This window comes from Aedes aegypti, chromosome 2 (assembly GCF_002204515.2).
Source record: "Aedes aegypti strain LVP_AGWG chromosome 2, AaegL5.0 Primary Assembly, whole genome shotgun sequence".
In the NCBI taxonomy this organism is placed as follows: Eukaryota; Metazoa; Arthropoda; class Insecta; order Diptera; family Culicidae; genus Aedes; species Aedes aegypti.
Genome location: NC_035108.1, coordinates 235388103 through 235405070, shown reverse-complemented (window position 1 = coordinate 235405070; position 16968 = coordinate 235388103). Strand labels below are relative to the sequence as shown.

The following is a 16968-nucleotide window of genomic DNA, read 5'->3' as shown; positions in this document are numbered from 1 at the left end:
TCGAGTGAATCGCATTTCTCCTTCGGCCCTCGAGTCATACCTTGTATTATATACAGTCAACTTTCGTTCGTTGCACTAAACCTGTAGCCCACTTAGTGAAAGACTTTCACTAATCGGGCTGAGTTTTGAGCTGTCAAATAACAGAGAACAAAAGAAAATCAGAGCTACCAACATTGATACATTGAGTCTTATGTCAGAAAATGACGTTTGCCTTCGTTTTAGGTGGGCTGTAGCCCAACTAACGGGAGCCCAATTAAAACGAAGCCCACCTAAAGATAGTGCAACGAACGAAATTCGAATGATAAATAACTGGATAGTAGGGTGCAGAGCTACATGGGCACTTGCATGATTCACTTTGGCATGAGGGGCTTTTCTCGGCCAAATTGTTTGGAACTTTGCAATAAGAAGCACTTCAATATAACGTAGCAAAATATGGGCTAAGTAGCTTTCAAAGAAAACCCTGCCCAAGTGAATCAAAAGTGGCAAGAATAGAAATATTTTCAGGTGTTTGATGTATGATTTCTAAAGTGTTCTTTTGTTTTGAACATAAATTGTTCTTTCAGCTAAGAATATGTTACGAAACTCGTCACCATCAGTCTTCTAGCAATGATAACTGTCAATGGTTTAGTTGCATGCTTTTACAAAGAATTATAAAAATACGGATTTCGGATCAGCTGTATACAAATTGTAAGTGTATTAATAGATTTTGTGTAATTATTCTAGTTAAATATGAGTACAAGTTGTGAGTGGAATTGTAAACAGTGAGCTATCCTCTTAGGTTAAAACATTTTAATAAATACAATTGCAACTAAACTCAATAGAATTATTTTCGATTACATCAGTACACAGCCGGAAGCTCGTTCAGGTTCTTCTGTAATTGGCATCGATGCTACAGAACCACGGTCGCCGCTTTTTCCTGATGCCATTTTACGAATATTTTCCACCTCCAAATCAGAAACTGATCTAACGAAATTCCCAGCATGTCTAGGAATGTTAGCACTAGAGTTACTCGAACTAGTATTATTTTCGCCACTTCCAACGCTTGGCAAACGATCTCTTTTATTGTAGCTGATCTCTAGCACACTGTTGCTTTTCTTGTCTAACAGATGACGCGATCTTCCGTCCACCTTGTCCATTGCAGCATTCGGATGTCTGCTGCGGGAATTATTCTCAGTATTACCGGAATGCACCGATCCTGTCCCAGTTTCTGGAATGACACCCAAGTCCGATGGGATCGCTCCTAACGGGAGCTTATATTGCACACTAGTATTGGTTGTAGCAGTAAGTGAAGGAATTGCTTCTTGTTGAATCACAAATTTGTCCAGCACAGCCAGTTGAGGTTGCAACGCTATCATAAATGGGCGATAACCCAGACATTCATTAAAGCTCCATCTCGTCATATCTTTGAGCCCGTTTCTTAATTGGCGACAAACCACAAGAGATTTTGATCGTATCGCAGCGTTCGTTATGCGACAAACCGATGCAACATCTAATAAGAGGACCGACAACAGCAATGAAAACTCATAACAATTGGCTTCCGTAAAGATCTGTAACAAATATCGCATTTTGATCTCCAACTTATGTTGTTCTCTCTTGGAGTTGCCATTGTTCTTAGATATGTTCTCCATCGCTCTGTTGAAGCTATCTTCGATTTCTAGATTTAGGGAATTACAGCCATCATCTGACCAATTTGCCACGACATGATCTGATCGTACGCTGACATTGTCGTTCATTGGCGATAAGTTGGCTTCTTTAGTGTCGATGAAAGAAAGCTCCTTTCCATCATTGCTACCTTCTAGTTTTGCAATCGTCATTGCTATCAATGGATCGATTAAGGTTTTTGAGTCATCTCCTCTATCATTCATTCCTCCATCTGTCAGTCTGTTGATGGACAAACTATTGTATCCAGAATCTTCCGTTCGTTGGGCAATATCAAAGGCAGATTTATTGGACACATTCGATGCCGGAGACTCTGGTTGGTGAAGACTTGGACCATTCTGGATCAAGCTAAGATCTAGACAAGGTTTCGGCCAGTCTAGTTCGTCATGCAAGGTTTTCAGTGCTGTCACAAAGTCTTCGATTCTTGCTGCACGGTCTTTTTCCCGCGATAGATATCCAACTAGGTGGAAATCCAATGTGGCACTCATGCGACCCAAGTCTTCCAGTTTCTTTAGTTGCAAAAACCGTCTTGCATGCCGCTGCAGAATTACATCGATGAAAAAATCCTCCGCACTTGATGAATCCCTGAAAATGAAAAGCGAAACAATTTGTTACTTGAGAGTTTTCGAAATCAGTTCCAAATTATAAAACATACCTTTCCTTAGGAGTATTTGGCACACTTTTCTTTCTTTTTTGTACTACGGTGGTATCTACATTGTTGTTACTATTTGAATTGTTGAAAATAATATTTTTGTCCTTATTGATAATGGTTGCATTGTTGAATGTTTCATTCGATTTGGGATTCGCTGTTGTGGAAAAACTTCTACCCCTCGTCATACTGCTTCCCAATATGAGACTCAGATCTTCGGCATTTGGCGACACAGACGGCCCAGTTGCATTCATGCCAAATTTATTTCCAAACACGTATGAAGAGCGGGGTGACTCCACATCATTGGGATCGATCGCGCGGAGAAAACGCACCAAATCTCTCGCCAGCGACCAGTTCCTTTGTTCCAAAGCCGTATCAAGTAGCAATGTTGCATATTGTCTGCTTACCGCTGATGGCTCCAAGTTTTGCAATATTATCAAATAACTCGCAGCAGTTTGGAGCTGTTTTGCGGCCATGCATTGTTGGAATAGTTCTTTCGGCTTGCCTGCACTCGAGAATAAATATGGCCATAGAGCAATTTCAGTTTTTCTAGCGCATTGAACTACCGTCTCCAGATAGACCGGAAATTCTTGAATGAACTCTAATACACTCGGCAAAAGAGCATCCGGAATGGGATCTTTACTAGTGGCTTCCTCTTCAAGTACTTCATGCAACAGCAGCTCCAAAGAGTGAGGAAAGTAAGGTAGATTTGTACAACATCGAGCAATTTCCCATGCGTTATAGCCAAGATTTCGACGAATCAGCTGACGAAGTATTTGGTGTAAATACACTTGGCTGGTTCTCTTCAAAGCACAATACGGTAACGAGAAATACAGAGAAGGATCGCTGGTGTACAGTACGGTATCATTTTCTGCTCCCAGAATCATAGCATCTTCAAACAGAATCACTAGTGGATAGATCTTCAGAGTGAACGAAAGCATTATCCGTTTGCTCATAAAAGTATGTCTATGACTTCGGCTTCCGGTCTCTCCATTTCTCGGAAACACTGGCAACCAGACGCGCATTCCGTGGCCACCACAGTACAGCCAAAGAGATTCTTTTATATGAGTTTTGTTCGAGTCGGACACCCAAATGCATTCCACCGATGAAGCCAAGCAGGTGGATGCTAACTGCGACGTGGCGTTTCCTATGTAATCCGTTTGTACCATCAGCACGCGACCGGAAACATTCAAGATAAGAGTTTCCGATAGGCTGTTGTCATAGCTGCTTTTCACTCCGGCTTCGTTCCTCAGGTTTGTCATTAAAACCGAAATTACACACGCAGGATGAATGCACACATTCTTGATGTCGTAAATGTGCATCTTTTCCAGCTCCACTTGATGTCGGTCATCTTCCAGCAAAGAGAAAACTGTGACATGCCCGTCAGCAGTAAATACGATCTACAAAAAAATATGTTGCAAATGAAAATAAATACTTTTAATTTGTTTTTGGTTTCTGGTGGGTCTCTTTTTTATGCATGAGATCTCTTAACTTCGAATTTGAAGACCAACCTTGTAACAATTATTATTCATTTTTTAACAACTACCGGAAATCTAGATATTTGGGTTTTCTCTACGCGTGGCATGAGGTGAGAATTATCGGTCTTGTATAGCGACGTAACAATTCACGACTCGAGTGAAGTGACTCGCCGTGCAAATCAAATGCAGAGTGACTTCACTCGAGTCGAGTATTTCACCTCGCTATACGAGACCGACAATTTTGACCTTACGCCACTCGTAGAATAAACCGCATCAGGTATACTTTGCAATTTGGTCTAATGGTTAATTAAGAAAAAATCAGTACTAGCCACACAATGCACTATGGTTCGAAGGCGGTCAAAACCTCAAAAATCAAAATTGTTTTCTCCGAACGGTATTATTTTTCCCGACTATCTTAACATCCAAAATGAAATCCAAAATTTGAAGCAGATTCATTGAATTTTGAATTTTGTACAACTCTTTGAGTGGACCGTGGACATGATTTTTAAAGAAAATTAATAATTGCGATCCATAATTCACCAACTATTTATGAATTTAAAGAGAGCTCAAACCGCCATGAAGGGAAGTTGTTTGTAGATACATAAAGTACACCTGAATTGAATAATTGTTTTTTATTGAATTTGTACAAAGTAAATTAGACCAAAAATTCTTTAAATAACATATTATTTTTATATGAAGACATTAGTAGCCCATGAATGCCCGCAATGAGAATAAGTTCATTCGAAAGCTAAAAACAAGAGCTTTCAAGTAGGGTACAAATTGTTTTGCGAAAACTTGCGACACACTACTTTCGACGCGTTTGAAGGAGTGCAATTTTAGATGAATAATAATAATCCTGTGATACGCCAGTACGTGAATTGCAATCGTAGTAGCCATGAATGGCATCCCGAGAAGGAACGAATAGCTCGCACCTGTATTTTACTTCATATTCTTTCTGGCGTTACGCCTCAACAGGGACAACTGCTTTACAGCTTTTATTTCTTATGAGCACTTCCGCAGTTATTGCCTGAGAACTTTCTTTGTCGATTTTTGCATGTGTACCCGTCTGGTAGGTACGATGATATTTTATTATTTGCTGAATAGCTGCACGTTTACTGCTACGTCTCTCTGCGTCTCTATGCATGCAATATTTTGTATTATACCTTAATTAAATATTGTCCACACCTGTATTTGGTATTATTATGGTATTGAAGTGCTTTCAAAGAAAATTTAAATATGGTACTAAATAAATTTACCAAATAAAATAACAAAAATTATCTTGATATGGTCGAACGAAACTGTTTCCTTTAAATACAGCCTCCAGATAAAATTAAACAAATTGTAAAAATCATTCCCTACTTTTGCTTTTCTGCCAAAGTAAGTATGAAAACAGACTAAGGCTGTCCATTAACCCTCTCGTGGTCATTTGCCCATACAAAAATTTTTAAATTTGTGTGGACCGTGGTCATTGGCCAGAACCCCTTTTCCCCAATAAATGTCCACATGGTTTATGGACGACCCCTATAGACTTGACAATCATGCTGAAACTGAGGGAATTGATGATACTTGCATTCAGGAAGGGTTAGATCTGAGATATTTATCGATACATTTGCATGAATTTTCACAATTTTCCAGACTTCACATGAATTGCATCATATATTTTTGATTGATTCTTCTAATCACAGTTCACCATAGTGATTTTCTTTCAAATTTAAATAATCGGCATATTAAACAAATAAAATTGTAAATTTATACGAGATGAACAAATTTGCTTATGATGGTTTTTGTGTAGAGCTTCCATATTTTTGGATAAATCGTTTATAAGTTTTCGTCTAAAATTTCACTTTAGTCAAGTATAGTATAGTAGTTCAATAGTAAAAACTATTGAAGTTGTGCATGGAAAAATTACTCAAAAATATATGTTGAAATTTATGTTATGCCTGACACGCTGTGAAAATTTCATTTAAATCCGTATGTAAATAACTCAGAACTAGCCTGACCAAGTTAACCATTTTGTACGGAAGATTGAAAAAATGCAAATATATTGTCCAAACCTGTACAGTATGGCCCATAAAAAATGCAAAAATCGTCTCTGTTTTGCTCAAAACCTATGAGCTAGTATTGATATAAATTCTCTCTAACCAAAGAAACAATTGATGAAATCAAAAAACTTTTAGAGGTCTCCGTATTTATTTTATATTCAATTTCTACAAAATATGAAGGCATATCAAACTTATAAGACGCAAATGCCCTCAAAATTATGACCCTGGCAAAATATTTTATAGTGACCATGGAAAACACGTTCTCTAAAAACTCCGCCATCCTCTGATACCAAACAAACTAAAAGTTTATCACCAGAGTATACGATAATCAGACGCTGTTTCTATCTTTGAGCGGACAAACCCTTTAAACTTCTTCGCTTTATTACATTATTTAGGACAGTAAGAAAAATATGACAAAAATTGTCCTGGATAGCGAAATTATGTCAGAAGATACTACAATCATCAGAAATAACCTTCACTCGCAAAAACAATGAGAACAGAGCTTGTGGATGCACGTTCACGTTCAAACAATTTTCGCATTTTTTTATGGGCCATACTGTATATTCTATCAGTCCAAAACTTTAAGCATTTGAAAATAAAAGTCCATAATACTTAAATGTGGCATAAAATATATCAAATATATGATTTCAGCTATTTTCAAGAGAGTTTGAGGTTTTGGCCGACATTTGTTCTAGATCGAACCACTGTGCAATGGCACGCAATGTCCAATAATTTTGCCTCCAGTTTGTAAAACTGTCTATCGAATTGAGAGTCGTGAGTTTGATTATCACTGAGAAGAAGAGGACCCTTTTCGAAAATACCACCTCAAATTTGCCCATTTAAATTGCACAGTAAATTTAATGTCTAATTTTTCAGTAGTTGTTCAAAAAAAATAAAAATATTCATTGTAAATTAATCAATTTCTTACCAATTGATCTTTGAATAAGTTGATCAACATGACTGGAGCATTCATTTTCGTTATGCTGGCAAATCTGTTGTCCAATTTGTTCTCCTTTGAGTAGATGCGAAGTTCATCGTGAAGCCCGATTAGCGAGTAACATCCTGCAATGCAAGAAGAAATAAAAAAAAATGTGTTGAGCGAATATTAATATCAATACCTACCCATTATGACAAACTCATTCCACCACAAAAGTCCACCGGTAACGACGAAGTCTTTCTCTTGAGTTTCGTTCCCAAACAATTTCCACTTGCGAGTGCTGAAGGAATACAATGCCACACCAGTTCGGCCGGCCACTGCTACACTAGTTCCAAGGAAATCAATTGCGCTATACTGGAATGATAGATAGCAATTGCATTACAGTAAAAATTCAACTTGAATTGTGATTCTTGACAATAATTACTCTAACTGGCCAGTTGGACGCCGTATATGCCGTTGGAAGATTTAGTACTACCCAGTGTTTGCTTTCCGACAATATACTATTGACTTGCACGTACTTTTCCACATCTGTACCATCTACATTTCTCATATAATCTAAATCTGAATACAAAAAGAGTTAAGCGATGATGTTGGAAGAACTAAAAAAGAATATTATGCCTTACCTTCTTTTGACAACCCAGTATAAGGTAAATTGTTAGAATAAGCTTTTCCATTGCTATCATTGCAATATGCATTCGTATTATGGTAGATATTCTGCAAAACGTCCCCATGATTTATGTACAACTTATCGTCTCCTTGCAAAAGTAAATACGAATTGTAACTCTGCAAACAATATAAATGATGTTATGCCTTCAATATATGTACACATTTAGAAATACTCACCATGCAAGGATTAATCGTTAGGATACTTTTTACAAAGTCTAACTGAATGAGCATTGTCCTAGTACCAGAGCTATTAGATCGCTTCAACGTGGGTTTGTGAACAGATTCACTGATTTCTTTGCTGCTACCGGCGGAAGTGTTCGGACTCGTCGATACCAGTGATGTGGACGAAGCAGACTTTTCTAATTCGGATGGAATAAGTTCATTTAATTGACGCACCATGAACAGTTGATAACCTTCAGTAGACCAGTCCTGAAGAAATAAGATAATTAATATTCTAGATATTTTGAAGAAAACGAAAACTTGACACAACATGCTTACCATGCTAATAATATTGAAGGGATTATTCTTCGATAAATCCACATGTAATCCATAGTCCCAACCGAGCGAGCACATCAACAAGGACCCAAAGGTGCTCCACAAGGATATTCCGCCATTACTCCAGGCCATCATTATAGCACATCCGTCGGGAGTCCATTTGAGTTCGCTTACGTGGCCGGGTGATCCGGGAAAATCCTTCGCGCTTAAAACCAACCGATGCGACAACTCAAGTCCACCCGTTAGGTCGTCAATTACGTACATGTTGGCTTGTGAGTTGCGGCGTCCGAATGCAATCAGCCTGTACTTATGATTGATTACGGCACAAGTTGCATCATCCACATTTTGGCACCAAATACCTTGCACTTGCTAAAATAATGATAAGGTAATTTATTATTCGAAGACGAAATATTATTAGTAGAATCCAAAGTTGTAGCGTGACCTCCTGACGTGTTTATGGAAGGAGTATGAAATTCCCCAACACTTCTCAAAGAGTTTGAAACTGAAATCCTCTTAGATGTCATAAAAAAAGAATAGGTGCTCAGAATAGTTTTAAGTTTTTTTAATCAATAGTTAATGTCCTTGGGGAGACTAAATATTCCAAATTTTCCATTCTTTCCCATAAGAAAGCGGTCTGAGAATGGCTCATATTGTTCCTTAGGGTGGACCATTTTGCCCCATACAGTGTAGAACCACACACAAAAACGCTTTCTAAACCAAGATCTCAGGTAGGGTTTTTTTACATAATATAGCCGTAATATGTAATGAGACACTTTATACTACGAGTTAACCATGTGGTAAGATTGATTTGTGTTGTTTTTCTGTTTTAAGGATTGTTCATTTTATAAAATGGACACCTTGTACATGCTATTCATTTTTGATGAATGAAATCGCAATCGACTTTCTGTAGATCGTTCACTTATTATTGTACGATATAGTGATAATAAAAAGCCATTAAAATTATCAAATTGCAGTCGAAAAAGGAACAACGTGTAGAACAGTTGATTGTTGAAGGTTATCAAAATCAACGGTTATTAGAAATAAGGAATTCGACAATCTATATTTTGTATTTTCAAGAAAGGCTTGTCCTCAAAAGCATCATCTATAAGAAGACTAAAAATAATCAAGTTATTTTAGAGCAACAGTTGTCTAGATATGATAAATGTCATTTTCATGCATTTTTTAGAGAAGAATGTTTTAAATTTAAAGGTAACTGAAATGAGTAAATTTTTTAGTTTATAGTATGTTCTGACGGAAGTACTAATACAGTACATATATAAAAAATAACTTACGCCTTTTGTGAAGAATCACTATATATTTATTTATTTGAAATGCATCAACAGGCAAATTGTAGCCCCAGTGATGCCTAAAATATAAACTCTTAAAACCAAATGTATTTACATGAAAAAATGTCAAGTTTTTTTAGGAAAATTTTATATTTTTTCATGTAAAAAAAATCAGAGTTTTATATTTTTCTGAAAAGTTGAAATTTTAAGCTTTCATTCCATAAAAAAAGATTGGAAATCGGTTGAGCTGTTCAGAAGTTATGATTTTTTTTGTTAAATAAAAAATCTAATGCGCTGAGATCTACAGTGTGTGCCGATAAAAAATGACTGATTTTTTTATTTTCAAAAACATATATCTCAAAAACTAAAAAACATACACCGCTGAAAATTTGACAGTAAATGTAAAATTTTCTGAACTTTTATCTGAAAGCCGGATTCTTTGCGCTGCTCAAGCGCGCCTGAACAAATATGTATTCGAGTTACTGTTCGCGAGACGAACATGTTATGTTATTATGTTATCGACGTTTTCTACGTATTGCCACTGAGAACAACAGATATGCCGAAGAGCACAGATTGATAATTCAAGACCATCAATTGAAAAGGCCTCAAGTCCAAAATGTAAACAAATCGGGTTTCTGCTGATTTAAGTGTATAAGAGCCTATTCTTACTGTAACATACAATAGTCATGCAAAAATATGCATGAAAGTTGAAAAAATATCATTTTTCTAAAAGGCCCCATCTCATTTCCCGATAATTAGGATATTAATCGCAAATGCGGCCTTTTCCCAAAAAGGCCCCATTTCTATATTTCCTTGAAACCGAGTTGAGGCCTATTATACAAACATCAAAATTGCAACTAAAATTACGAAAAAATGTTTCAAATTTACTAAGCAAGTACAAGTTATACTTCAGCCGCTCCGCTCCATGTATTATTTTACACAGCGATAGTCTCAACGGCGAACATAATCAAATTTTCCGTCGGGTTCCTGTCGAGTGATGTATTTTGTATCATACCACCTAATAATACCTGTGTCAGCATGTCTGTACTACACGACTTATTGATAACAACACGATTTCGTTACAATTGCATGAAACATATTATTGCAATATGCAATATTATTTCAATTGAACAAATATTTCCATATAATTGCTCGACGACACTCTCGCTTAGCACATCCATTATCACTACACTTTTTATATTAAATTTTGGGAGGGATTATTAGAGTATGTTTAAAACTACAAATGAACTTTTGCAAAAAGTGAAGTGTTAAAGTTCATTAACATCCATTATGTTTATCGATGACGATGATTGAATAAATCACATATTTAATCGACCGCACGAATCTCCTCTTGCTGCAGAGATCCCTTGTACCTTGCTTTACCACGTAACACTCTTCTACACTTCAATTATCGTATTTTATCATGAATTTTGAATGATTTTCAAAAGGCCACATCTGAAGATGATGAAAAAACAAGCCACAACTAGAAGGCCTCAACACATTTTAGAGTAAACAAAGGCGTCAACTCACAGGCCTCATCAGCGTCGGCCGGCGTCTATGGGCACAAATGAAAAGGGCTGCACAGCTTTTGGTGAAATAAAAGCCTCATTTCCTTTGACTCGTTTTTTTAGCAGGATTTTTTGCTAAAATGATAGTAATGAATATTCATAGCTATAAATCAGTTTATCCATCGACTTTCTGGACGATAAAATAACATAAAATGCTTAAATTCATAATTTAAATTTGATTTATTGTTTGACAAAACAAGATTGCATTTTTCTCATTGTTTACTTTTTGGAGATGTGGCCTTTTGAATTGTTAGTCTTGAATTAATGAATATAAACTAAACACCGGTGAAAAATACCCTGTTTACACGGGAAAAACTGTTCCATTATGGTGCGAGAAACAGAACGATCCGACAAGCAACGATGTAAACAAACGAGCCTCAACTTACGCCTTCTAAGTTGCTTATTTAGTCCCAACGTCATATTTTAAGCTGAATAGAGAAAATATGCGTTATTTTTAAAAGAACTATCAAAGTACAATGAAAATCATCATAATTGGCAACACTGCTGTTAATAATAACGAATTTATTTTCCATGTATTATATTCAAAATATGTAATTCTGAGATTACCGATCAAAATGTTTAGAGAAAAACGTTTTCAAATTGCTGTACATTGGTAAATATGCGTACATGTTTTTAAAAGTATGAGATTTTTCAATGAAACGACCATGAAGAGTAAAATTAATACTTTAGAATGCGAATAAAATCCACACTTTAGCTATCTATTATGCAAATATAGTTTCTTTAGTAGTCTAAACTAATCTCGAACACACTTCTGGAAGTAAAATTTTGCTATTTAGGTAACATTGACCAGACATGAACAAATCACTAGAGTGACCTAATGTCAGATTTTGGTAAAATATTATTCGTGGTTTTAACCCTTTCTTTCCCACAGCTTTGTTCGACAATTTAACTGTCGAAATGGGGTTTCTAAAACAAGTGCTTGAACAAAAGTTGTTGCAAATGAGCTATATTATTCAAAATCATCATCAAAAAATTTGATTGTTTTTCAATAGTTAGTTGATTGTTTTTCAATAGTTTGACACTTAGGTCACTTATTTCGATGTTTGATGAGACAAATGAGCGTATAAGTTTATTCCAATCATTATCAAGCTAATCGTAGCAATTCGGTTTAGTTAGCGTTCGGCGAAAATCGGTGGATCACCTGTGCTACCATGGGAAAGAGAGGGTTAAAGCCCTTCCTTCAGTAGAATAGTGAAGGATACAAAAATACAGTATGTTCATAGAAATAACTTTGAATAACAGCTTTTCTTAGGAGTTTTTTTTTTTGGAAAATTGGAAATTAGTTCTTCAATCAGAAGCATTTTGTTAAATCTTATATTTTCATAACATCGTAAAATAATAGCAGAACGATGTACAGAAAACTAATTTTATTAATTAATAGAAAATATAGCGTAAACATATAATAGAAAATATTTAGCTTCACTTCATAAAATGAACAATCCTTACAAAAACTTTTTTCTTATGTGGCTCATACTGCTCTTAATAACCATACAACACATCGAAAGCTTCGTCAGACTTGATTCCGTTCGCATAATTCGCTCATCATGAATCCTAGAAATATTTCTTCTGTTTACAACTAAAAAGGGAGCCAGTAAGTTACTATTCTCTTTTTAAATAGTAGTAAAGAGGATAGGCGTTGCCAGCAATAGAATCGTTTCTTTTAACGTTGTCATCGTAATCATCGTCATCGTCGAAACTTCAAAAGCAATTTTTCTGTTCAAAACTGAAAATGTGTTCACTGTGTTTCGGTTGGAGAATAGAATAAAGTGAACACATTTTCCTGTAAGTTTTCTTGATTTTGAACGAAAAAACTGCTTTTGAAAATTCCGAAATCAATTACGGATCCTGCCCTCCTAATCTCTGAACTTGCTTTTGTCTTTTCAAATAGCTTTCCACAAGTAACGGAAACAGAAATTATATTGGATTAAGAAAGATAATGATAATAGCATGACAACCACTCTCATGACTATTTTATTAACAACCCAGGACTGTTGTTAGCAAATCTTAATTCAAACAGTAATTACACGAGGAATAAAGGATGTTCAAGAAATTTCCAAAGATTTCTTCTGAAATGCTTAAGTTTATTTTCTACTTATTGGCGTCCCCTAAGGGCCAACCGCACGCTATGGCACTGGTAGTATCTAAAGAAGGTTTATACTCACGTTTGGATCAAATTTTGTATTTCCAGCAGTTAAAAATGCAGCTCGTCCATCGTTCAAGGTAATGGCAAACCCACACAATAGAGGAGAATAGTCAATAGACTCAATGTAGGTGTTGTTCTCCAGTATTGGGACCGCTACAAATCGAAATGCATGTTTTACATGTGACACCAATTTCTCCGGATGAATGGTTTATCTTACCGTAGCTCACTTGCTGATTAATGCTGAATGGAATTCGTTTCAAATCAAGAGCATAATCACGCTCTTCTATGCCGTTCCAATTCAGGCGAATCACGCGACCGTTTTTGGTTGCAACCATTATCTGCGAAACGTTGATGCAAGAAATGCACGAGATGGGAACGTACAGCGACAACTGATGAGTCTGGAAAGGGAAGTAATAAGACAATTAGCAATACAGTGACGGACAAAGCCTCAAGACCGCTTCACTCAAATATTTCATTTTCTCGCGAAATCACTATATATTTCCGTTTAAGACATTTTCAAAACTCATGTATTACTTTCCCTAAAGATGCCTCCAACGATTTCTTATGATTAACTCCAGAACTGTCGTTTAGTTTTTCCAAGACTTCAACCAATAATTTCCATAAACATACCTCTAGAAATTACTCCAGAAATTCCTCCTATGATTTCTTCACAAGGTTAAGCTAAGTATGCTGTTTCGCTCAAGAAAAGTAAATAAATTCCTTGACTGAATGGGTCAAGATATTTCCAACAGAGAGCCCGATTTGAAATGACATTTCTTCTCAACTGCGTACTGCGATCAGAAAAATGTGATTTTCTGGAGCATTTCTGGGAAGGAATTTTCCACGCATCGAGATAGACGATTCCTTTTCTTGTCAGTAGCAAACCAGCCCTTAAGCAAAGAATTTGTCCAGGAGTTTCTACAGAAATGTCTCAAGGTACCAGTCAAGGACATTTTTGGACAAATGCCTTTAGAAAAATCCGGAAAGTATTGCTAAAAGAAATCCTATAATATGTAATCTCTGGGGAAACTTCTATAGAAATTCCTGATTATCTGTCTTGGAATATAGAAACTTCTGATGATGAGGTCTTGGAGATTTTTCTAGATGATTTTCAAAAATAATTACAGGTTACTTTCCCTAATTCCATATTACGTATCTCGATATCGAGTTAGAGAACCATAGTAAAAGTTGGTTTTTATGGCTAAAACATTGTACGAAATCCCTGAAGAAGCTTGTGTAGCAATGGTGGTTCACTTGAAAATTTCCTTGAGAATTGTTTGGTAAAACTGCATGACTAATTCGTGGATGTAATGTCGGAGAAATTTCTAGAGAAATATCGGGAGGAACTCGGCTTTATTGTAGAATTCCTGGAAGCGATCTTAATAGTTCCTACAAAAACTTCTTTAAGTAAACCGTAGAAGGATTCACGAAGGAATGAAAATGGCTAGAGAAATAACTGAAAAAATAGGCATTGGAACTCCTGTAGGATTTCTTATAAGGGTTCCTGAAAAAACGTTCAACTAGTTTCTCCAAACACTCTAGAATATACACATATACCTAAATTTTCTTGGAAGAGCTGCTGTAGGAATCTTTGTAAGATATGCTAGAGTAACTACTAGAAAAATCGGTGGAAAACTGAAATCTTGGACCAGCGTTTTAGATTTGTTTCATAGCAATCCATGTAGAAATTCCTGGTTAGATATTTCGAATCATAACTCACTACAAGAAGGAAAATAAGAAACTATTTTGGCCAAAAAGAGAGCTTTAATTAAAAACAGACTTTTTAGAGACTTGTCTTAAAGTAGAGACCAAGTCTCTAAAATAAGACCTGGACCCAGCCTTACTTATCTGGAAAAATGCAGTGTACTGCTACAAGATAAAGGATAATCTACAAGAAATCAGGTATGGCGTTCTGATCCATATAAATTTGGTAGAATGCTATTTTTCCAGTACTTTTTTTTTTTTTTGTCGCACGTGTTTTGGAATTAATGGAATTGTAATCGCTAAATCACATTAACAATATGCTAAAAACACAGAATTTTAACGAAAATGATAATTTTTAGAGAAGTGCTTCTCTGATTTTATCCGTTACTGTAGGTGTACTTGCCAGCAGTTATATCAGTAAACCTAATCTTACCAAAGAAAGCCTCAAGGAAGGAATCGTTTCTTTTAGAAACAGCTCGGCACTGTCTCTTCGAAGGTTGGAATAGGGCGAATCGTTTTGATTATAAACTCCCTTTGGCGCATCGCTCACTATTAAAGTGTACATAAATAAGGTTCCAGTCGTTGTGACCACCAGTAGCATACTGGAGTCCGGTTTCCACTCCACCGCTGTATTGTGGCCATGCTTTTCCAAACACTTGGGATCACGAACCTTCGCCGCAATTGGAACACAGGGCTGAAAAGACAAATATTTTGTTACACCCTAATGCTTGTTTACATTTGACGCGTAGCGCTAGCGCTCTGCAGCAATCTTACCTTCGTGTACCAAATCGCCAAAGTGTCGTCGGTGAGAATCGTAAAAAGGATTTTAACCCGATCGCATGATATTTTGCGTATGTTTTTGTACGAGCAATTAATCACTCGTGGCCATCCAATCGAAAAATACATCCTGATAGCATTTGATTTCTCTTTCTGTTTTCAGAGTAGCACTGTATTTTTTCTCCAGATCAACATTCAATTTTCTTCACTTCATCACAACCTATCAGTTTTATGTTTTACGGCATAACATACTCGGAATAACAAAGCACAGATTTTTAATATTTCTATACGCTGAAAATACACTATTTACATTAAAATTACGTTTTTTAAACCACAAAATAAAGAGGTCGACGACAAACACCCATTTTCCTTTGATTTTGCTGAGTTGACATCATCGTAATCATCGTATCGCCATCGATGATGACAGCGACTAGCGAGGAGTGCGTTTAGTAGCGTTTAGTGCACGGAACCGCAGATCACTTGCACAATGAGAAATGTCTGAAAAAACCTTATTTCATATCTGAAGAAAATCATAATAAAGTCGAACAAATTAATTCATAAATAGTGAACAAGCTTTCAATTTCACGCTCATGTGCAACTCTTTATTAGGCGCTCTAAAAGGAAAGCATCCACTCTAAGCAAATTTATAGATGCTGTTGTTAATTTAAAAAACTCAAAAGTTTTTGCCCCTAGTGAACTTTTGCCTATTACAATGGACTAGCTTGCAGTACCCAGAGAATTTGTTTATTATAGAGAAGCGCGAATTCTGAAACCATAGGTTCCAATCGAACCGTCAAACGTGGTTCCAATCGAGCAAATTCAATGAGACTCAAAAAGATGTTACGCAAAAGAAACGATGGATGTGTGTTGGTAAACAGCGAAACAAAAGTGACGTCATTGATAAGCTTGGTTTCTTATGGCGACTGGCAGGATGACACGCACACTAAAATTTTGTTTGAATGACCTCAATTGTTGATAGTCGTTGCAAATATTGTTTATAAACAAAGTCAAAATCCTCTCCGCGTTTCTCTAGCAATCATATTCTCTGGCAGTACCCATTGGAGCAGCCGGAAAACGTTCTTCGAGAAAAATGTGCTGTCCTGAAGCGATATTCTAAATCTCGCGTAACTTTTCAAAACGGCCTATCTAACAAATCACACATTTCGAGTAAATCGAGCTTGAAGGTTGTGAAAATATATTTTGAAACTGTATCAAAATGAAACAATTTTCCCCCACTGTGTTGCTTGTAGAGGGAAGCAGTGTAATAGAGTTCAACGTAAGAAATGAAATTTTGTCAATTTATTTGGAAATTACACTGAAATCTATAAAAACATCAGATAGGACGTTTTGACCAAAAATATGTACATAGGATAAATCACATAGGTCGTTCTGTTTCAACAATTGTTACATTGGACCAGGGGGTGGGAAACTCGGCTCATTGTGCCCGGCACATTATTCCGCACAGTTCCGCACATCTGGGCACCCTTCTAATCAGATTTTTTTTTCTTTTTTTTTTCTGATTTGATTTGACAACTGAAACTTT

General features: G+C 36.3%; 1 protein-coding gene across 1 annotated transcript; it reads right to left on the bottom strand.

The window, feature by feature from the left end:
- Positions 1–688: 688 nt before the first annotated feature.
- Positions 689–15820, bottom strand: LOC5574370 (guanine nucleotide exchange factor subunit Rich). The gene is made up of 12 exons (XM_021844501.1): positions 15423–15820; positions 15082–15342; positions 13162–13342; positions 12964–13097; positions 7930–8295; positions 7609–7860; positions 7389–7548; positions 7190–7326; positions 6951–7119; positions 6757–6890; positions 2315–3708; positions 689–2244 (listed from the first exon to the last, which is right to left on the bottom strand). Exons 1-12 carry the CDS (start codon positions 15552–15554, stop codon positions 834–836), a joined length of 4731 nt encoding a protein of 1576 aa, XP_021700193.1. The 5' UTR covers positions 15555–15820; the 3' UTR covers positions 689–833.
- Positions 15821–16968: the final 1148 nt, after the last annotated feature.